The sequence below is a fragment of the Heterostelium album genome, assembly GCF_000004825.1.
Source record: "Heterostelium album PN500 unplaced genomic scaffold PPL_scaffold11, whole genome shotgun sequence".
Taxonomy (NCBI): Eukaryota; Evosea; class Eumycetozoa; order Acytosteliales; family Acytosteliaceae; genus Heterostelium; species Heterostelium album.
The window spans coordinates 1,160,569-1,182,670 of record NW_008805073.1 but is presented as its reverse complement, the minus strand read 5'-3'; the positions used below and the strand labels follow the sequence as shown (position 1 = coordinate 1,182,670).

Here is a 22,102-nt window from a genome sequence, read left to right as displayed (position 1 = left end):
AATAAGTGATAATGATTTTTAACATGTATCTTTAAATTTTGGAAATTTTTTGATCATTATTTTTTTTTTCTCAATTTTTTCGTCAAAAAAAATATTACTAGTACTATTAATATGCAACGTAAAAGTGATACATAAATAATGGAATAGGAAAATAAAATGGAAGATAAATGTAGAATAGAAAATCAAAAATCTTTTGAAAAAGCATTGGCAAGAGCAGAGCCAATGGGAAAGCTCAGTAAATTTCTCTTTACTCACGAGAAGGAACTTTTGGAATCGGGAAAGCTATTTAATATTACGCATAGGGGATCGACTTCTGCTTGGTTGGAAGCACCTAGCTCTGTGGCACCCGACGGCTGTACCAATGTATACAGACCGATGGGTGATTTAGAGGTACGTTACTTGGTGGAACACAAACTACTGCCTGACACTCAGCCGTATCAAGCGATCATCGAAGGCGAGGTAGGTCGAGCCTACGCCAACAAGTATCTATCCGGTAAGAAATGGACGGACACTGAACCATCGACAGTAGTGGAATTCACATGTCCAAAAGATCTAATAGAACAACTAAAGAAAATACAAATGAAAGTTGAAGACGGTGCACTCTCAATGGGACTGGGTAACAAAGCTGGTGGAGGACTACCACTTTTCAACAAGTGTCTGGCTGATGGGACTTCAACCTTTAGAATAGTAAAAGTAAAAAGAGTTATGCCTTCATAAAAAATTAATCTGTAAAAATAATAAAACGTTCTTTTGTATAAAAAAAAAAAAAAAGAGAGTAGATAGCCAAATCTTATTTGATCTCTTTTATTATAAATAATTATCTAAACAACAAACAACCTATGATTATTACATTGTATTGTTATTTTAAAAAAAGAGTCAGTTTGTAATTGTGTAACAAAAAAAGATAAGTTTGGGAAAAAACAAAAAATGGTAAACCACCTTTGCAATAATCAAGTGGTAAATCCGACAAAAAAAAAAAAAAGGTGTTTTTTGGCTTTTTGGAGGCACAAATGTGGGTTTCAAAAAGTTTTGTTTTAATAAAATTAATTATTGATCATTTTTCAAATTTTTTTATGTTTTCTAATTATTAGGAGGTTGAATATCTAAGATTATTGGTTTACATCTGTCTACCAATTGTTGTTATTCTTGTCAATTTCAAATATGTTGTAGTAGTTTTCTAATTTAATAATAATATTATAACCAACCACTTCTTCTTCTAGTAAATCAATCATTAGTTTGTGTAAATAAAAAAAGAATTATCAAACTGTTTTGAATATATTCAATTAAAAATATTTATTTATTTATGATATTGTATTAAAGTTTTATTGTTTTATATTTTTATATCTTTTTTAGTTTTTTTCTGATATTTTATAATTGTACAAATGGCTAATCTTATAGGATCTGCAAAACTTCCATTAAATGTAAGTAAACAAAGAAAAACACACAAAAGTAAAACAAAACAAAACAAAACAAAACAAAACAAAACAAAACAAAACAAAACAAAACACAGAATTGTTTGAATTAATTCAAATATAACAACAATGAAGAATAGTTCACATCAACATACTAAATATATTCATAGTCAAAAAGACACTCAACTAACTCTTCACTAAAAAAAAAACAAAAAAAAAAATATATTTTTTTTAATCTAAATTGATTGTTAGAATGAAGTAGAAATTATTGCAGAAGAAGTTGAAAAAGGATTTGAAGATACCAATATCATTAGAAAATATCTAGAGAAGCGTATTCAAATTGAAGAAGAATACGCCAAGAATCTTCAAAAGCTATGTAAATCACAACCAAGTTTAAAGAAATTGGGTGGAATCAGTGGAGCATTTTCTGTTATTGTAGATAGTACCAATCAATATTCAAATCATATACTTCAAGTAGTACAGAAAATAAATGATGACATTAATATTCCATTGAAATCATTTATGAAAGATTTAAAAAATGAACAAAAAACTGTATGTTGTACCGCTCAAAAGAAATATAATAAGATAAATACACTTTCTATTAACAATTAATTAGTATATTACAGATGGACAAATGTTGGCAAAAGAAAGAAAAGAAGTATTTGATTCACTTAGAAATGCAAAGACCAAATATGATTCTTTGTTTGAGGATGGTGGCGATGCATCGAAAATAAAGGAGGCCGAAGATGAATATAAACAACAGGTTGTGGTTGCCAATCGCTATCAATCATCGTTTCACAATGATAAGCTGCCAAAGATTCAACAGGATTTCCAGAGACTCGAGACTATCCGTATGCAGAGAATGAAGACTAATCTCAAGAAATTCATTACCGAGTGTGACACCATACCGGCAAAGCTAAGCTCACATATAAAGTCGTCGGAAGAAACAATCAACGGTATCGATACCAAGAAAGATATCATGGCATTCGTCAACTTTAATAAATCACTGAACCAACCTTGGCCAGACTTTGCATTTGAACCGTGTGAAAAGAAAAAGAAAGGCTGGCGAACAACAATGGCTGCATTAAAGATTGGAAGTGGCGGCGGCAGCGGCGGTGGACAATCGACTTCTCACAAAGATCTCATGGCGTCGTATGTTCCGGGCGGTCAACGCGAGACACCGTCCAGCCATCCGAACGCTGTCTTTGGCATCCCAATTTCCGAGGTGATGGAGAAACAGAAGCAACGCTATCCAGAGCTGAATCTTCCCTATATCCTAGTGCTCCTCATCAACTCTATAAAGATTCACGGTGGAATGAAAGCGGAAGGAATCTTTCGTATTCCCGGACACAACACTGACGTTGCCAATATCAAGCGTCGCCTGAACGAAGGTGACTACACAGTGACCGAGAACAATGTACATACCATCACCTCCACCCTCAAAGCATGGCTACGTGAAATTCCTCATGCACTCGTCTCTGACAATCTCTACGAAGACGCTGTCAACTGCGAGAGTATCACTGATATCGTGGCGATCTTCCGTCAACTGCCACCTCACAACCAACGAATCGTTGCCTACATCTCACAGTTTCTCAAGGAACTGACACTCCCCGAGAATGTAGAGTACAGCAAGATGAATATCGATAATATTTCAATGGTTTTCGCACCATCACTTCTACGTTGTCACAACCCAGAGCTTTTCCTCAGCAACATTGAGAAGGAGAAATCATTCATCAGACTCTTGATTGAATCGAATCAGACGCTGGTCGATATTTGTCCTTTGAATTTCGGTAGTTCCGATATTGCCACTATCCAACCAAAAGTACTGAGTAACTCTGATGACGAAGGACCACCTCCACTTGCTCCAGTTGCTGCTCCCGGAGATGATAATAATACAGGTGTAAAAGCTGGATCACGTCCACTTCCACCAAGACCAAAGCCAGCTCCACCAGGAGTCACCGCCGAGAACGCCAAAAATATATTCAAACCAAATTCACTTGCTCATCATCTTCAATATCCAGGTGCAACCAATTCATCTTTTATTCAACAAAGTCATCATCATCATCAACCAACACATCATCAACAACATCAAGTAATTTCACATTCAAATAATTCCTCTGTAATTAAAGATTTACAATCACAATCATACCCATCCAACAACAACAACAACAGTAACCAACCACCAAATCCTCATCTTCAACCGAGTGTATTAAGACCATCAACAAAATCAGGTAATGGAACACTTTCAAGAGCACCAATTTCAATGGATCTATTCAATAATAATAATCAGAGTACTATCAGTAACAATAGCAGCAGTGGAAGTGGTAGTAATATAAGTTTGTCATCATCTGGAGGTAGTAATCTTAGTTTATCACCCTCAGGAAGTTCAATCAATGCAGCACCTACACCTCCACCAAGATCATTCCTTATTACTTCACCAGATAAATCCAATTCAACACCTACATCACCATCCAGCTCTAGTACAAACATAACTTCCCCATCATCGTCAGAAAACAGAGAAAGAAAGTTTTCGATATTCTCCAACTTGCCACCACCTCCAACTGTTCCATATCAATAAGATCTGAAATGGTCAACAGAGTATAATATGATAACCTTTAAATTTTATTTAAATTTTAAAACAAAGAATATGATATCAAATAAAAAGAAAAAACAAATTATTTATTTATTTAAATACTTTAAATCTTTTATTTATAATGTTACAATTGCTGTTCCACACCAATATCTTGTTGATTCATCTTTGCTATAGAAATTATACCAACTGTTGTGCTTGACAGAGTAGATATAGTTTTGATATTCTTTGCCTCCGAGAAGATAGATAAGATCGTGATTGGGATCGTACACCATCGACAAGTAGAACAAGATCTCCATATTGATAGCGTGATTGAGTGTTTCAACTTTTCTCTCGATGACGTTGAACCTGACGAATCTCTGTTGGTCAGTGAGACAGTGTATATAGATATTACCCTTGCCATCGGTGCAGAAAGCAGAGCCATTTTCAATGTGATCGCCATCCACTGAGATGTCATCACGTTGCTTATTGTTTGGATTGAATCTAATGATCTTTGTTGCACCACGACAAACGCTATACAACATATCTTGATAGAAGAACGAGAGTAGCACTGCTTCGTGAGTGTTGTTCAAGAATGCAAAACGATCGAATTTGTTGGTCTCGATGTCGTATCTACTGATTTCCACGTGTGACTTTTTGTTACCGTTCAACAGGTAGATGTGATTCTTGCCATTATAACAAGCAGAGATTCTCTCTCCTTCGACTCTCGACATGTCTGCCTCCAAATCGATGATATTGGTCTTTACAGAGAACCGTTTGAATTGCTTCTTGGAGCCTTCGGCACCACCAAACACATAGACATGCTCACCAATAGTAACCACTGAATTGAATGTATTGACATTATTGAATTGCAACGGTAAATGCTCCTCCTGGTAGTTCTTATTAACATCCAACTTGGTTATCTGTCCATTCTTATCGGTGGTAACAAGATAAACTTGTTTCTTATTCTCTGATAGTTGATTATTGATTGCAGCTGGTATCTTTTTAACTTTTACCTTTGATATAGTTTGATCTTTAAGTAATTGTTGTTGTTGCTGTTGTTGTTCTCCATCTTCATCTTCTTCTTCTTTCTCTTGTTCTGTTTTAACCTTATTGATTCTCTTGATTTGAATTGATTTTTCAAAGTTTTGTTTTATCTTGTTGGTCTGTATTTGATTGATATCCACCTTGTAGTAATGTTTGAGATGTTTCTCAAACTCTGTGACAGCATCGAATCTATATCCATCCAAGTATCTATAAACAGAGTCCAAAATTGAGTCATCATTGACATTTTCCAATTTTGTTTTGTCTACAGAGAACAAAGATTGACTATTGGCAGACATAAACTCTGAGAGTGTAGAACATGCAGCAACAGAATCAATAACACCATCTGTTTGGTAACTATAGGTTATATCACCATCATCATTTTGATCTTCATCACCAGTTGTTGTACAGTCTACTTCATCTATGTTATTACTATTACTATTACTATTTATTAAAGTATTATTATTATTATTATTATTATTGGTAGATATATCATATTTAACAGTATTGACAATGTTAACAAGTGGTTTGAATTGTTTTATATCTGATTCTATCTTTTCACGAACAAAATCAATGTCATTGGTGATCTGTTGTTTATATTTATATTCCTGGGTAATGAGATATTGATGTAGATCTCTAAAGTGTTGTGAAACATCTTCCTCATCCAATTTCAATGCATTGAATGTTTCAACCGATGACTTTAAAGAGTCCCACAATGTTTGTAAATTATTATTAATTGGATTATTAAAATCTATTGTTTCATTATTATTTATTATACTATTATTATTATTATTATTATTGATACTATTATTTAATGTTTGATTTTGTTGATCATTATTATCAACAGTGTTACTGCTGTTAGTTGTTGTATTACTATTATCATTGCACCTTTTTAAATTATAATTATTTTTTTGATTGAGATAGATTGATGATTTAATGTTTCTGACATGATCGAAATGGTGATTTCTATGAAGAGGTGAACATTGTGAACATAGTAACAAAACACAGTCATAACAAATGAGATCAATAGGTATCGTATGATTTTTGCATTTGATAATAGTGTTACCACTATTATTTATACAATCATTACTACCATTCATTATAAATATAAATATATAATAAATATATATAGTTAATATATAAAGAATAAACAATATATTGTTTTTATTGTTTGATCAAATTAAACCTTAAAAAGTTAGGAAATGTTTTGACTCATTTGTGGTGTTGGACCCGACCAAAAATTATCAAGGGTCATTTTTAAAAAAAATAAATAAAAGTTTAATTTTAGTTTTGTAAATCAGTCAATTGAGGGATGAATTTGATTTGATATAACAAATATGATTTAATTATTCTTTTTTTTTTTTGTAAAAGATTAAAAAAATAGTTTAGTTTTTATTAACGTTAATAAAATAGTATTTTGGTAATATTCATGGTTATTACAATAAACTTTGAAAATAATTTCTCTCATTTATTAAATTCTTTTCTTTGTAATCATTGAAACCATTAATCAAATAAATAATTTAAACTAAAAAAGAAGTATCATAAAAAAATTCTTGTTGCGCGCTGTTTACAAAAAATTCAATGAAATTTATTAACTTTAAAAAAAATTTTGTTTTTTTTTTTTCAAAATATAAGGGTGAACCACTTGTTTATGTTGTTTTTTTCCACTGCAAATAAATGATTCAAATACAAAGAATTCAGATCAAAGTATTCATTTTATTTCAATATATATCTTTCGTTTAATTAAAAGTGTCCAACACACCTCTCACTATCATTTCAACTATGAAGTTGGTTGCTTAAAGATTTCCACTGAAATCTTTGCATCTTTGCATTGTCATGAACCAACCTCCAAATTGATTAATTTAAAAATCCATAAACATTTTTTAATTTAAGTAATAGTTTATATTTAATTATATATTTATAAGTATATATATTTTTTATAATAATAATTGATTTATTTATTTCTTATAATTTAAATTCTTATTTATTTCTATCTGCCCATTATTAAAAAAATAATCATGCAAACAGTAAAAAATAAAATTAAATGTTTTTTACAAAATAAAAGTAATAATAATACAATGGTTATTACTAATAAGAATAACATTGTAAAGATACCAGAATTGGGAAGTTTAGAGATTTTAGATCAACTTTACAACTCTAATCATAAACAATTCAGATTATTATCTCTAGAGAATGAAGGTTATAATAAAAATGTATATACACATTCATCTACAACACCACAACTTCCATCAGTTATTTGGCGTCATATTTTAAATTTTATATTGTATCATTATTTACCTGATAGATGTCCTGTATTTTCTGACAAGTTGGTAAATCTACAATCGATCCTAAGACTATCACTGGTATGCAAATCTTGGTCAAACTCTGTTATACCATTCCTAATGTATCCATGCATTAAGGTGATTAACAACCGATCGTTTGTACAACTGAATCGATTGAAAACGACAGGTGTTACAGGTGTACCACTCCGATTTAGTGGTATTGATTATTCTTTTACTGACTCTTGGTTACTGCCAGCCTATTTACAGAACCACTCACTTTCAAAGACAGTCATTCCAACCGAGAACAACTCTATCTCTGAATTGACCTTTACTTTTGATTCGATCAATAATAATGTCCTCAAATTTTTCACTCAGACTATGTTACTGTCAAGCAATTTGCGGTCATTGGATTTTAGTTCTCTACAACATGGTGATGGCAACAAATTTTGTTTGTTGAAAAGAATGATTCCAAGGATTCCAAAGAATGTAGTTAAATTTGATATTGGACACAACCGTCTTGGAGCTGATATTATTCCACTACTATCTTATATCATTGGTGCGAATGGAACGATTGAATATTTAAATTTGGAAAATAATTGTTTGAAACAAAAAGGGGCAAGTGAATTGGCGCTGTTGATACGAGATAACAAGTCACTACGATCATTGAATTTGTCATTCAATTTAATGATGGACGGTGTTGGAGAGATTGCTCATGTACTTGCCAATGACAATAATACATTACAACATCTCAATCTGAATGAAAATGGAATTGGAGAGGTTGGAGCTATGGAACTATCAAAAATGATCGAACGAAACACTGGACTTGAATCACTGATTTTAGATACCAACAGATTTGGTGAAGGTTCACTCAGACAAATAATATCATCACTTGAAATGAACAAACAAATCAAAAAGATATCATTGGCAATGGTTGGAAATATAGATGGTCAACAACTAGGACAATATATACAAAACTCACCCAAACTAGAACACCTAAATCTCATGGTAAATGAATTTGGTAGATTTGGACAGTGTGTATTTGATTCTGTAGTTGAACATCCAAATATCCAAACACTGAATTTAAGCTACACAAAGATTAGAAGCTCTGAATCAAAAGCTGGACTACAAAGAATGATTGAACAGAATCAAAAGATAACAACTCTAAATCTCTCCTATGCTTTTATCGATAGTGATGTCACTGATATTATGAGAGCACTGCTATTCAATAAGACATTGACATCAATGGATCTATCACTCAATTCCATTGAATCAATACAAGGTGCAATCCTAGGTGCCTATCTTCTCACAAACAAATCATTGATTTCACTTAATCTAGGTGGAAATATACTTGGAACCAGTGGAACATCACCGATATTGAATGCTCTTCTTTATAACAATACATTAAAGACTCTTAATCTAAGAAAAAATCAAATTAAAGTTTTGGAAGAAAATGTCATTTTCCAAGTACTCTCAAAGAATACTACATTGACATCACTTGATCTCTACCAAAATTCATTATCAACCAACATTGGCCATGAAATTGCATGTGGTCTAGCAGTAAATCATACACTAACATCGATCGATCTATCATGTAATGAATTTGGTGTAGAGTGTGCCGATAGTTTCCAACAGTCACTTGTTAACAATAATTCACTTCGATATATCAATTTGATTGGTAATGGATTCGGTCGTCAACCATCATTTGCATTACATGCAACCTATAAAAATAGATTTGAACAATTTAAAATTGAAGATGGTAATTCTTCAAATCCAAAACCAGCAATAACTTTTGAAAAATTAACAACAACAACTCTGAACAACAACAACAACAACAACAATAACAATTCTGTAAAAAAAAAATTTTTTTTTTTTTTAACTAATCCTATTGTAATAGTATTAGTTGCATCTATTGCTATTGGTTGTTACATATCTAGATATCCAATTAAATTAATAAAATAAATTTATCTTTTATATAAATATTTTTTTAGTTTCCAAATGAATATTATCTTGATTGGTTTGTTTGTATTTAAATAGTTGTTTTGTTTATTTTTCTTGTGTGAAATATTATCTTTTATATTATAAATTAATTTTTAATTTACTTTGCCTTTTTAATTGCTTCTGTTAATTCTGGTACAACTTTAAATAGATCACCAACTAAACCTACGTCGGCAACTTGGAAAATTGGAGCTTCAGCATCCTTGTTGATGGCAACGATAACTTTACTGTCTTTCATACCTGCAAGATGTTGAATGGCACCACTGATACCGACAGCTATATAGAGTTCTGGTGCGACGACCTTACCGGTTTGACCGACTTGGAGATCGTTCGATACGAATCCACTGTCGACGGCGGCTCTCGATGCACCGACAGCACCACCCATGGTATCGGCCAACTCTTCCAACATCTTGAAATTCTCACCGCTCTTCATACCACGACCACCTGAAACGACGACACGAGCACCGGTCAACTCTGGACGCTCCGACTTTATCACTTGGGAACCCTCCCATTTGATATTGGTGGAGCTGGCAGCTTGGTCGACGAGTGGTGCGATCCAATCGAGTTGTTCTACGGCAGCGGATCCACCTTCGACCGGTGCCTTTTCAAATGCTGTAGTACGGATGGTTCCAATCTTGACGGCATCCTCTGACTTTACGGTGGCGATAGCGTTACCGGCGTAGATTGGGTGCGTAAAAGTATCGTCCGATTTGATAGAGGTGATGTCAGAGACTGCACCGACGTCCAAGAGTGCAGCGACACGTGGAATGAAATTCTTACCAAAGTTGGTGGCCGGTGTGAAGATGTGAGTGAGTTGCTGACGTTCCTTGAGACCGACAACCACTGGTGACAATGTCTCGGCGAGACCGTGTTCGAGTAGTGGATGGTCAGCATGGAAAACAGTCTTGACACCCTTGATCTTTGTTGCCTTGTCTACCACTGATTTACAATTGTTACCTGCAACCAACAACAATACATCCGATCCCAATTTGTTTGCCGCTGTAATGGTATTCAATGTCGATGACAATAAATCTTTATTATCGTGTTCAGCAACAACCAAACATTTACTGCTATAATATCTAATACCATTATTAATTAATAATGATGAATTGATATGATTCTATAAGATAATGATGATAACTATGTTAACAAAAAGACTATTCATCGATGATTATTGATAACGTTCTATAAACTTATTACATACTAATTTATTTACAAATCTAAACATTTTTTTTAATAAATATATAATATTAATAAGAATATCAGATGACAAAATCAACCAAAATCGAATATATTAACACTGATTAAACTTATTAATGGGAAATCAGTGATCATCAAAAAAATAAAAATAAAAATAAAAATAAAAAAATAAAAAAAAAAAAAAAAACAATTTTTAATCATTCAATATTAAAGAGAGAGAAAAGCACAAAGAGTCTATTAATTATTTATTTAAAAGATTAATAATCGAATTGTACTTAAGTGGATGGAAAAAATGAAATGAAAAAAGAATTATTAATATATTTAATAATTTCTCTTTTTTTGTTATTATTTTCCTTATAAAGATTGTTGATGTTGCTGTTGGTTGTTGGGGTATTACATTATATATGGATTTTCAGTATTGACAAAAGTTGGAATGACATCGATCGATACTTTAGAATAGGTAAATATCTTGAATTTATCATCTTTATCGACTGTCTTCCATCTCTCCATTTCGAAAACGAAAAGTGCTACTCTGATATCTTTGTGTGCTGTAATTGGACGTGTGTTTGTCAGTATCTCTGACTGTGATGTTGTTGATTCCAAACAATTGTGTCTAACAAGATCTTTTATGCGTGGTTCAATTATTTTCAATGCTTTAGGAATTAGATAACATGTAATAATAGTTGGATAAATATGTTTACAATCTTTGGCAAACTCTTTGTCGATCGTTGATAATTTGAAATCAAATGATTCCTCTGCAAAACTTTGAACTCTAAAAAGAATAGAATTAATTAATAAATAATTTTGTATGCAAATGATTAATCACATACTTGAATAAAACTAAATGTGAAACATCTGCTTCTTTGGCATCGGAATTGGCTTTTTCGATAAGATCTGGATTTACATCGATACCTATTGACTTTATTCCATAGTGTTTGGCTGCATAGATGGCAATACGTCCATCACCACATCCAACATCCAATAATATATCGTCCTTATCACAGTTTATCATGATGAGAGATCTTTCAATGGTAACAGGTGATGTTGTTGCATATGGACACTATGAATAATTATAATTATAAATAATGTAATTCTATCTATCTACGATTTCGAAAAAAAAACCTACACATTGACCTGGAAGAGGATCGTCTTCATCTAAAAACGGTATCCACGAATACTGCTCGTTTTCATAATCCATATCCTTGGTAGTGACTACTTCCTGATTATTGTTGTTATTATTTTCTTTTTGCATTACAAATCAACTTACTATTATTCTGTATTAATACAAAACAACTACTATTACTATAAGACTATGTTTTTATAAATAGAAATGATCAGTCCAATTATTAATTAGATGACATTAATAAAAAAAAATAACCGAAAAAAAAAAAAAAACTAATCTTGAAAAAAAAAAAAAAAAAAATTAAGAAATAATAATAACCTACCTTTTACTTTCGAAACTCTAAACAATGAGATCCAAGTAAATATAGTAATAGAAGGATAATTTTAATTGTCTTTAAAGTGATACAAATCGCCAGGAAAAATGAGTACACCCTTTCGTTCGACCAGTTTTTGTAAAAAAAAAAAAAAAAAAAAGTTTGTAAAAAAAAAAAAAAAAAAAAAATTTTTTAAAAATTTGAAGATCGAAAGATATAATATCTTATATCAACTTTTTAATTGAAATAGTTATATAACTTTTTACTAAAGTATCCACTAATAATCATTTTTGCATATGTATAGTTTTTTCAAAGATAGTTGAACTTACAAATCCATTTCAATAGATTAACATAAATATAAATTAATATAATGAAATTAAGAACTAAACCTATCAATCCAATCATTGTGATCTGGTTTACATTATTTTTATTACTGTTTGATCAATTGCTTTTTTGTTATTTATTTTTTTAATTGATTTTTTTTTCTTTTTCATTTTTTTTTTATTGATTGTTTTTTTTTTTCTAAAAATTTTTTTTTTCATATTTACTTTGTTATTTTATTATAACGATACTTTTTCAATATATATTATTAATAAGATGTTCAAAAGATTGATTACATCGAGTTGCTCTTTAACTTTGTTGAGAAGAACACCATCTATTCAGCAGAATGTTAGCATGTTGAATAGAAGTGCTTTGGTTGGATTCAACAGACAATTCTCAACACAGAAACCAGATGATTCTTACGATACTGTTGTCATTGACAGCAATGACTTGAAGGTTGGAACTCACGAAGCTACCGATACACCAAGCAACTTACACATCAGACATCTCGTCAATGGTATCAAGGTAGACGGTAAGACCGTACTCATCTACAGACCATCGAGAATCACAATGCAATCCGGTACTCTTCGTACTCGTAAGTGGCGTCTTGAATTGCCAATCGTCGACAAGTGGCATGACGGTCTCATGGGTTGGTGGGCATCCGCCGGTACTCTCGGTCAAGTACAATTGGCCTTCGACTCTGAAGCTGGTGCAATCAGTTATTGTAAAGAAAATGGTAAGATGCGTTATCATTTGAATATGATAAGATAACGAAAGAACTCGGTTTATCTATTAATAAGTTATTAACTAATGGTTTTTTAAACATTAAATTATTATTATGATAGGTTTAAACTATGAAGTTTTACAAGAAGATGTTGTTACAACAAAGAAAAAGAGATACGGTTACAGATTTTTATATAAAGGAGAATTGGTCAGAGAACAAGAGGATGAATCAAATATCAAATAAACAACTATAGCACCTATTATAAACTTATTGGATTCAAACAAAAAAATAAATAAATAATAACAAGCCGACTCTAAAAACAGATTGATAATACTTTATCTGTTTAAATACAAATACACTCTAAAATAACAACAAACAACAAGCAACAAACAACAAACACTTTAATTCAAATGACTATAGAATATGTAATAAATAAATAAAGATCTTTTAAAACAATGGTCGAAAAAAAAAACAAAAAACAAACTATTTCGATGAGAAAGTATATCTAATTTAATTGTAGTTTTTATTTATATAATTGAAGGGTCATCCATTCTGTAAGTTAGTTTATTTATAAATCTATTACCTCTACCACGGTTTTCTTCTTTTTGAAGTAGTTGTCTCCTTGACATTTGTTGACCATCTGGAAGTGTAATGGTTTGTTTGTTGTTCAAAAGTGTTAATCCAATCCTTCTGTAAATAAATGTTTGTTTATCATTCAATCTTAGTGATTCCAGATATAGTTGTTGTTTTGTAAGTACTTGTCCACTATTAAGTGTAATTGATTCACCACGAGAAAGTGTAGCTGCAAGGCTATTATATGAATCGAGATAGTTAGGATCACATTCTATTGCTTTCACGTATATTTGTTGCTCTGTCATTGTTTGACCATCATCAAGTATGATTGATTGAAATTGGTTGGATCACATTCTATTGATTTCAAGTATAGTTGTTGTCTTGTCATTGATTGTCCATCATTAAGAATGATTGATTTACCTCTTAAAAGTGTCATTGGAAGGTTAAAATATGACCAGGCATGGGTTGGATCACATTCTATTGATTTCAAGTATAGTTGTTGTTCTGTCATTGATTATTGATTCATCATTTGAGAGTGTCGTTGCAAGGTTATAATATGAGTTGGAATCAGTATAGTTGTCGTGTCATTGATAGACCGATGGTAGAATGATAGATGATCGATCCTCAACTTTAAGAATTAAAGCCAACCTGTAATAAGCATCAGCATAATTTGGATGCAGATCGATCATTCTCAATAAAAGTTGTTATTTCGTAATTGATTTACGTGGGGTTTTTAAAACAAAAAAATAAATTGAAAAATAATAATAATAGTGACGGCTTCTAATAGATCTTTAGTAAACCTAGTTATTTTATTAAAGAGGTATTCCAAGGGCATAACTCAAATCAGAATAAACTGGATGCTTATTCTCCCTTGTGACGCAATCTGCATCCAGGTGTAATCTTAGCACGTCCACCACTTGGTTGAGCAATAACGGTGGAGCATGAGCTACATAAGACAACGGTTTGAGCCTATTATCATTGTTTAATTAATAATTAATTGTTTGATTAATAATTTGACAAAAATAAAAAAAGAATAATTATAAATTCAGTTGATTACTTACATGTGAGAATACAACTGTGATGGTGTGACATCCGTGACAGTTAATATCCATAAAGTAAGAGTTTGGTGATTGAACCAATCTCTTTAACTTGTGTTTTCTCTTCTCGGATTCGATGCTTGGGAATAGCAAATCACCACGTTCTCTAGCCTTTATATTGTTTATATAATAGTAAAAAAAATTAGTAAAACGAATAATTTGGGGTTTACGAAATAATAATTTTCATAACAATAAAAATAGCATTTGTTCGTTTAAACTAGTTGTTGTTTCATTATCTATCATTTATAATTTATCATTATTATTAAACTATTATTTTTATTTTATTATTATTATTATTCATTATTTTTATTTTATTTCACTAAAAATATTATCTTTCTACCAATCTATCTGAATCTGTATCGACATTCTATTTTATATTCTAATTTCAACCTATATCTGTATATATATTTTATTATTTTTGATTCTAATATGTAACTACTCTAATGTTTCTATTTTTTTTTATTTTTTTTTGATTATTTTATTTGTTTTTTTTCTAAACTTCTTATTGATAATAAACTAACAACCAAACTAAACTACTCAAATAGCTATTTAAATAATGAAATCATTTCATCATATTAAAAAATAAAGTGATAAAGATACACACCATTGTTTGGATTGATCTGTATGACAAAAAAAAAGGAAGTGAAAAATTCAACACGTGATGCTTTTGAGTGTATGGAAAGAAAATCGATAAAAAAATTTTATTTTTTATTTTTTTTAAAAAATTTCAAAAAAATAATTTGTATTATCATTGAAACGTTGGGAATAACGAAGATGAAAAACGAAAAAAATTCAGCCCGGGCAAAGTTTTGTAAAACAAAAAACAAATTTTTAAAATATTAATTTTATTTTTATATCTTAAGATTTACATTTATCTTTGTTTTTATTTTTTCTAAGAAATGAATAGTAAACTATATAAGATAATAAAATTTATTTATTTATTTTAATTTTTGTGATAGTTTTTTTTTTGAAATGAATAAAAAAACGACGATTTACCAAAAGAATGAGAAACATCACCAAACAAAAAATAAAATAAGAATGAGAAAAACAACATTATGTTTCTTTATTGATAGTGAAAATCAAAATATTCTATTAGCACTAAAGAAAAGAGGATTTGGTGCAGGAAAATTTAATGGACCTGGAGGAAAAGTAGAATCTACAGATTCGTCAATAGAAAGTGCAGCCATCAGAGAATGTATAGAAGAGGTTGGATTGAAACCTAGTAACTTAATTTTTAGGTATGATATTACCTCTGAAGATTGAAATGTCATTGAGATTGATATATTTGTGAATCTTTAAAAAAATAATAACTATTATACCAACAATAAAGAGGAATACTTAATTTCATCTATCCAAAAATAGAAGAGTCAACAGAATGTAGTGTTTATCAAGTAAATGAATGGACAGGTGAACTTGTGGAATCAGAAGAGATGTCACCTCAATGGTTCAGTTTAAATGAACCACTGCCTCTAGAACAGATGTGGGAAGATGTTAAAATATGGTTTCCTCATTTTCGTGCACCTATAGATAGCTCGGATGATCTATCAAATCCATTCGATTTCACTTTTCATATTAATATTGATTATATTTTAAAAAGTTATACAAATAATATAAATAATATAGAGTATATGATAAATAAATAAATACTCAAGTAAATTGTTGTTGTTTACAAATGATCATTTCTTTTTATTTTCTAATTTAATAACGACTTAACTACAACTTTAACATTCATACGTTTGAGATCAGTATAATTTTGACCTGTTCCAAGGAAGATGATTGGATGTCCAGTTGAATAGACCATAGAGATGGCAGCACCGACCTTGTCATCGATGGTATCAAATTTGGTGAGAATGATTCCATCGATGGTTCTGACCTTGGTTTGAGTGGAATCTGCTAGGAGCGAGAGTGACTTGTCGAATTTAACGAGTTGATCTACACCGTCGTTTCCAACGAGTGCCTCACCTACAAAGAGTACCAAGTCGATTGTGTTTTGATTGACGAGCTTCGAGAGTGCTCTCATCAATGGCTCGTTGTTTTGCATTCTACCGGTGGTATCGATCAACACCACGTCGTGATTGGTAGCACGTGCATAATCAATTGCCTCACCGGCAATCGATGCGGCATCCTTTCCATAGCCACGCTCAAATACTTCGACGTTCAAACGCTCGGCATGTGTCTTGAGCTGCTCGATAGCACCGGATCTAAAAGTATCACAAGCTGCCATCATTACCTTGTATCCATGAGCGGTCAACCAATAGCAAATCTTGGCGAGATTGGTTGATTTTCCGACACCATTGACACCACTGAAAACAATAGTGTAGGGACGAGTTCCACGCACCGCCTGGACATCTCTGAGAATGTCGATAGTCTTTTTCGGTGTGAGGATTCTAGTGACTGCTTCCTCCATTGCTTGCTTGACGACAGAGTTGACACCCTGGAAAGTAGACAACTTCTTGCCTTGCAAACTCTGTCCAACGGAATCGACCAACTTCTCTGCAATGTCGAGTGCTACATTCTTGGAGGTGAGATGTGACTTTAATTTCTGGAGAATCGGCTCGAGATCGTTATTGTCAATGGTTCTACTTCCAGTCAATGTTTGGAAGTACTTCATGAAACCAGAGACTGGTTTGTCTTCCTCGTCAGAGCTTACATCCATTTCCATATTGTGCTTTACAAACTTTTCCTTGACGACAACCTTTTTCTTTCCAGATTTATCAGACTTGTCAATCTCTGCCATCTCACTCTTTGAGATCTTTGTATCGGAAACTCTCTTTTCCTTTTTTGGTGGTGGTGTATTTATATCCTTATCCTTATTAGATGATGATGATATAAAAGAAGATGATTTCTTTGTTGGTGTTTTTTTATTTGCTCCAATTTCTAGAAATTGATTGTTAATTATTAATATTTTAATAAATTAGAACTATTAAAATATATTTAATTATTTAATAATAACTTACGTGCTTTTAATAGAGCTTTTCTTGCTCTTGCAATATCTGGATCTTCTTCATCTTCTGCATCATCAAATACACTAGATTGTTTTGGAGAAGTTGGTGTATTCTTGTTGTTATTATTGTTTTGTTGTTGTTGTTGTTTTTCTTGTTGTTCATCAGAATCAACATCTTGTTCATTTGAATCTTCATTAGAGTTTTCTTGATCCGATTCATTTTCAGAACTATCATCACTACTGCTGCTGCTACTACTTTGATTTCTATTACTACTGTTGGCACCGTTCACCTTTTTCTTATTATCCTTGTCCTTGCTCTTGTTTTTATTTACAGATTTTCCACTCTTCTTGTCTTTCCACTCCTTCTCACGTTTCAACTCGATAGCAGCTCTACCCTTCTCGGTATCTTCGTAACGCTTTGGTGGTGCGGCAGACGATTGCTTCATCTTTGAAAGAGTCTCCACCTTGGTGAGAATCAAATCAAACTTTTCCTTGAAAGGTTCAAAAGTATCGATTGCCAAGTCATCCGATGAATTCTTAATGGAAACCAAAACATCCTTGTACATCTTTACAAACTTTCTCTTTACGACATTCAACAATTCATCTATATACATCAAAGATAAAATCTTTTGATATACAACCTGTATATATAAATAATGCGATCGCATATTATTAATATCAATTTTTAATACTTGTTATTTTTTTTTTTTAAACTTATACTTACAACAAATATTAAATCAACTTCATTTGCAAAAGTCCATTTCAAAGTATAGTTATCAGATTGAAATGATGTCTCTGAACCTCTCTCTTGTACCAATACCTTACGAATCAAATTATTGATTGGATGACCTTTGAGTCTTGCCCATTCAATTGATAATAATACAATACCTCCTTTTGTTAAAATTGTAAAATTATCAATCATCTTTTTTTATTATTATTTTATATATATATTAAATTTATTAATTATTATTATTGATTATTTATATACTATTATTGATTATTATTTCTATTTATATCTAGATAAAACTTTTATTTATTTTAATTTCAAAAAAAAAAAAAAAAACAATAATTAAATAAATAAAAAAAGGTATTATTTTATTATTTATAGTTGTTTCGTTTTTGTGTAAAATAAAGAAAAAACAGCCAACAAACACAATTATTATTAAGTCTGACTGTATTTTTGTCAGACACTTTGTGGGGAATGAAAAAAATTAAAAAAATTGCAAAATTAAAAAAAAAGTCAACATCATTTTAATAAAAAATAATTTGACTTTTTTTTTTTTCAAATATCACATTTTTTTTCCTTGACTTGGAATCATAGTTTATTAATTGGATGGTTTGGACATATATCTTTTTCAATAAAATAAAAAAATATTTAAATTGATCAAAATAATAATAACAAAAAAATCCAATAATTATAATTGAATCAATTTCAATCGTTTGATTTTGATCTTAATTAATTTATATTTATTACAACAAATTCTTATTATTAATATTATATATATATTATATTAATTTGGACTGTTTTTTTTGTTTTTTGGTTTGTTTTTTTTTTTTTTTTTTGATTGGTTTTAATTTATTATTGCACAATTTTGAACTATTTAATCACTTATTTTTTAGCGAAAAGGGTATTAACAAAGAGGTCATACTTCACTTGCTTTTGTTCGTTTTCACAAATAGTCAAGAGTTCTTGTAACTAAAATTAAAAAAAAAAAAGATAATAATTTTCAAATAAAAAAAATTAGTAAGCTGTACTGTCATCGATGTAAAAAAATAATTTGGAATTGAATTTTTTCAAAAAAAAAAACAAAAAAAAAGTTGGGTTTCAAAGAGCCAACTTGCTTTCAGTTTTACTTTGAAAAATAAATAAAAAAAACCAAAAACAATCACGTGATTGTTGTTGTTGAAAAATAATGTGATAATGTTGACACATACCTCAGCCTCTGTAAGTTTGTCTCCCAAGGTCAACAAAGCCTTTGCCATATCCTTTGTTGGGATGTATCCCAATCCTTCTGGATCAAAAGTCTTGAATGCATTTAATAAAATTTGTTCATTGCTAGTCTATAATATTGATTGTTGATCGATTGATTGATTGATTAGTAAGTCGTCAGTTGAGATCATTTCAACTAATGATAATTCAACATACTTGTTTCATACGACGTGACATCATGGACATGAACTCTGGGAAAGCAATACCACCAGTCTTGGTCATATCGGCTTCAGCAAACATCTCATCTAATTGTTCTTGGGTGACAAAGATATTGAATTGCTTCAATGAAGTCTTCAAACTGTCCTTCTTGATGACACCAGTTCTATCTTTATCCAAGAGTTCGAAAGCCTCCTTCAATTCAGCGACTTGTTCCTCTCCCAAAACAACTGATGATTCTTCTCTTGTTAATCTTCTCTTTGTTGATGCCTAATTAATCAATCCAAATTTTCAAATTAATATCATCATAATACTAATAATAATATTTATAATTTATATAATGATATTTATTTATAGAAAGATATCTATATTTATAATTTATAAAAAAAAATATATTTTAACTTACCATTTTTTTAAATGTAATATTATATTGGTTGGTATTATATTATATTATATGTATATAATTAAAAGTGAGTTTGTTGGATATTAATTAATTATTAAATAAATAAATAATTATATATATATATTGTTTAAAGTACAGAGAGAAATAAAATAAAATGAAAACAAAAAACCAAAAAAAAAAGTAGAGCTGGTCTGCTTGAAAAATGTGTTTACTCAGGAGGTGCTTCCACTAGAATGTAAAATAATTATATAATGTTGCTGCTTAATTATTGAAATCTAAAAAAAATCAATCTGAAGGGTTAGTTAGAAAATGGCTAGCTAATTTTGTTGGTTTTTAAAGAAAAATAAAATAATGATGAAAAATTAATTTTTTTTTTTGAAATTTGATGGGTTTTCATTTTTTTTTAATAAATTGTGTTGGTTATTGCAAAAACACCACCAACTCCACCAAAACAAAAAAAAAAAAAAAAACTAATTGATTTTTGAAATAATTTTTTTTCAAAAAAAAAAAAGATAAAATCCACAGTAATGATGGTTGCATTCACCCACCATCATTACTGCTGATAGATTAATTTTGTTTTAAAATTATAATTATTTTATTTTTGTTTGTTGATTTATTTTTTTAATTTTATTATTATTGTTGTTCTCTACAATTTCAGATGTGTGAACAAGAAATAAGATAAGTGATTGATTGATACAAAAAAAACAACACACACCAACAAGCTTAATTTAATTTAGCAAAATCAATTAATTCATTGGCAGCGTATACTATAATAGTAGTAATGATAATAATAATAATGTTTGGGTGATCATGATCATGTTATGGGGTTATATTACTCTTTTATGAGTTTAATTTGATTAATGGCACTGCTTTTTTTATTATTGTCATTATTTTAAAAAAATCATTGAATGACAAAGTTGATTGATGAGTTGGAATGGATGAAAAAAAAAAAAAGTTTGATTTACAATAAATGTGTTAATGTATTTGTGAATGTGTGTCGTTGGATCAGATTCATCATAAATCTTACAACTTTAAAGTTATTTATTTGTTGGTGTGAAATGTAATAATAGTAATTTATTTCCATATTCCATATATCAAGAACTAATGGGTTTTACTTATTTCCGAAACCAATAAAATATGGGTATAAAATGGTTGGTTTTGGATTTGAACTAAATATAAATATTATATATTCTATAACAACCAAACATGATTCAAATATAAATGCAATTATCCATTGTCCTGTTGTTCTAATCTAATGTTTCCACTGTTTTGTACAATGATTGAACAAATAAAGAAGAGAGAGAGAGAGAGAAGAAGATGACAAAAAAAAAAAAAAAAGAGAATGAATATAGATAAAAGTAATACTAACAATTGTTTATCTAATGTATCTGTATGCTAATACGAATCGAATCGAAACAAATGAAATGTCGGTGAAATGGAATTATAGATTATTGAAAAATAAGATAAATATTAAATTAAATAATTGTTTTTTTCAAAAAAAAAAAGCAAAAACAGAGAAATCATTTGATTGCTTTTTCCCCTAACCATTAAGGTCATGATTCTTCTAAATTGGTATCGATTTTTCTCGCCCCACCATCATAATAGACGCTGATCAGAGCCAAAGTTTTTCGTACAAAATCATAAAAATGAAAAGAAAAAATTGTCATCAAACTGATTTTATTTGAAAAATGGGTAGACCCATTAATTTGTAAATAATTTTGTTACATCGATGGCATATACATCTCCCATTTTTAGATTCTTTTTCTTTTTTTTTTTGAATTGTGATTGACTTGTGATTATTTGACCAAAACAATGAGAAACAATCAAAATATATTTTTACCAAATGATCATTGTTGTTGATTTACGAAAAAATTCAATGAAAATCATGATCTATTTGATGTTTTTCAATTAATATTAAATAAATAATAGAATTTTATTAATCCATTATTACATTCT

General features: G+C 30.2%; 12 protein-coding genes across 12 annotated transcripts; 5 read left to right on the top strand and 7 right to left on the bottom strand.

Moving 5' to 3' along the window:
* Window positions 1-156: 156 nt before the first annotated feature.
* On the top strand, window positions 157-717 carry PPL_09843 (uncharacterized protein; the record flags this gene model as incomplete). The annotated part of the gene is made up of 1 exon (XM_020580632.1): window positions 157-717. One exon carries the CDS (start codon window positions 157-159, stop codon window positions 715-717), a length of 561 nt encoding a protein of 186 aa, XP_020429219.1.
* Window positions 718-1,382: 665 nt separating this feature from the next.
* Window positions 1,383-3,990, top strand: mgp4 (RhoGAP domain-containing protein; the record flags this gene model as incomplete). The annotated part of the gene is made up of 3 exons (XM_020580631.1): window positions 1,383-1,421; window positions 1,665-1,964; window positions 2,029-3,990. 3 exons carry the CDS (start codon window positions 1,383-1,385, stop codon window positions 3,988-3,990), a joined length of 2,301 nt encoding a protein of 766 aa, XP_020429218.1.
* A 131-nt stretch (window positions 3,991-4,121) lies between these two features.
* On the bottom strand, window positions 4,122-6,125 carry PPL_09841 (uncharacterized protein; the record flags this gene model as incomplete). The annotated part of the gene is made up of 1 exon (XM_020580630.1): window positions 4,122-6,125. The coding sequence occupies one exon, from the start codon at window positions 6,123-6,125 to the stop codon at window positions 4,122-4,124; it is 2,004 nt and encodes a 667-aa protein (XP_020429217.1).
* Window positions 6,126-7,103: 978 nt separating this feature from the next.
* AAC1 (uncharacterized protein) lies at window positions 7,104-9,337 on the top strand (the record flags this gene model as incomplete). The annotated part of the gene is made up of 4 exons (XM_020580629.1): window positions 7,104-7,355; window positions 7,769-7,793; window positions 7,921-9,155; window positions 9,296-9,337. 4 exons carry the CDS (start codon window positions 7,104-7,106, stop codon window positions 9,335-9,337), a joined length of 1,554 nt encoding a protein of 517 aa, XP_020429216.1.
* Window positions 9,338-9,402: 65 nt separating this feature from the next.
* etfa (electron transfer flavoprotein subunit alpha/FixB family protein) lies at window positions 9,403-10,530 on the bottom strand (the record flags this gene model as incomplete). The annotated part of the gene is made up of 2 exons (XM_020580628.1): window positions 9,403-10,422; window positions 10,507-10,530. The coding sequence occupies 2 exons, from the start codon at window positions 10,528-10,530 to the stop codon at window positions 9,403-9,405; spliced, it is 1,044 nt and encodes a 347-aa protein (XP_020429215.1).
* A 365-nt stretch (window positions 10,531-10,895) lies between these two features.
* On the bottom strand, window positions 10,896-11,754 carry PPL_09838 (SAM-dependent methyltransferase; the record flags this gene model as incomplete). Its single annotated transcript, XM_020580627.1, has 3 exons — window positions 10,896-11,274; window positions 11,333-11,562; window positions 11,629-11,754. 3 exons carry the CDS (start codon window positions 11,752-11,754, stop codon window positions 10,896-10,898), a joined length of 735 nt encoding a protein of 244 aa, XP_020429214.1.
* A 217-nt stretch (window positions 11,755-11,971) lies between these two features.
* On the top strand, window positions 11,972-13,226 carry ndufs4 (ETC complex I subunit; the record flags this gene model as incomplete). Its single annotated transcript, XM_020580626.1, has 3 exons — window positions 11,972-11,982; window positions 12,547-12,995; window positions 13,105-13,226. The coding sequence occupies 3 exons, from the start codon at window positions 11,972-11,974 to the stop codon at window positions 13,224-13,226; spliced, it is 582 nt and encodes a 193-aa protein (XP_020429213.1).
* A 284-nt stretch (window positions 13,227-13,510) lies between these two features.
* PPL_09836 (tetratricopeptide repeat protein) lies at window positions 13,511-13,861 on the bottom strand (the record flags this gene model as incomplete). The annotated part of the gene is made up of 1 exon (XM_020580625.1): window positions 13,511-13,861. One exon carries the CDS (start codon window positions 13,859-13,861, stop codon window positions 13,511-13,513), a length of 351 nt encoding a protein of 116 aa, XP_020429212.1.
* Window positions 13,862-14,417: 556 nt separating this feature from the next.
* rps27 (40S ribosomal protein S27) lies at window positions 14,418-15,260 on the bottom strand (the record flags this gene model as incomplete). The annotated part of the gene is made up of 3 exons (XM_020580624.1): window positions 14,418-14,525; window positions 14,618-14,764; window positions 15,258-15,260. 3 exons carry the CDS (start codon window positions 15,258-15,260, stop codon window positions 14,418-14,420), a joined length of 258 nt encoding a protein of 85 aa, XP_020429211.1.
* A 431-nt stretch (window positions 15,261-15,691) lies between these two features.
* PPL_09834 (8-oxo-dGTP diphosphatase) lies at window positions 15,692-16,296 on the top strand (the record flags this gene model as incomplete). The annotated part of the gene is made up of 2 exons (XM_020580623.1): window positions 15,692-15,875; window positions 16,016-16,296. 2 exons carry the CDS (start codon window positions 15,692-15,694, stop codon window positions 16,294-16,296), a joined length of 465 nt encoding a protein of 154 aa, XP_020429210.1.
* A 50-nt stretch (window positions 16,297-16,346) lies between these two features.
* Window positions 16,347-18,519, bottom strand: srpR (signal recognition particle receptor alpha subunit; the record flags this gene model as incomplete). The annotated part of the gene is made up of 3 exons (XM_020580622.1): window positions 16,347-17,530; window positions 17,611-18,238; window positions 18,322-18,519. The coding sequence occupies 3 exons, from the start codon at window positions 18,517-18,519 to the stop codon at window positions 16,347-16,349; spliced, it is 2,010 nt and encodes a 669-aa protein (XP_020429209.1).
* A 510-nt stretch (window positions 18,520-19,029) lies between these two features.
* Window positions 19,030-20,152, bottom strand: mlcR (Regulatory myosin light chain; the record flags this gene model as incomplete). The annotated part of the gene is made up of 5 exons (XM_020580621.1): window positions 19,030-19,048; window positions 19,247-19,293; window positions 19,533-19,658; window positions 19,744-20,013; window positions 20,150-20,152. The coding sequence occupies 5 exons, from the start codon at window positions 20,150-20,152 to the stop codon at window positions 19,030-19,032; spliced, it is 465 nt and encodes a 154-aa protein (XP_020429208.1).
* Between the last annotated feature and the right edge of the window lie 1,950 nt (window positions 20,153-22,102).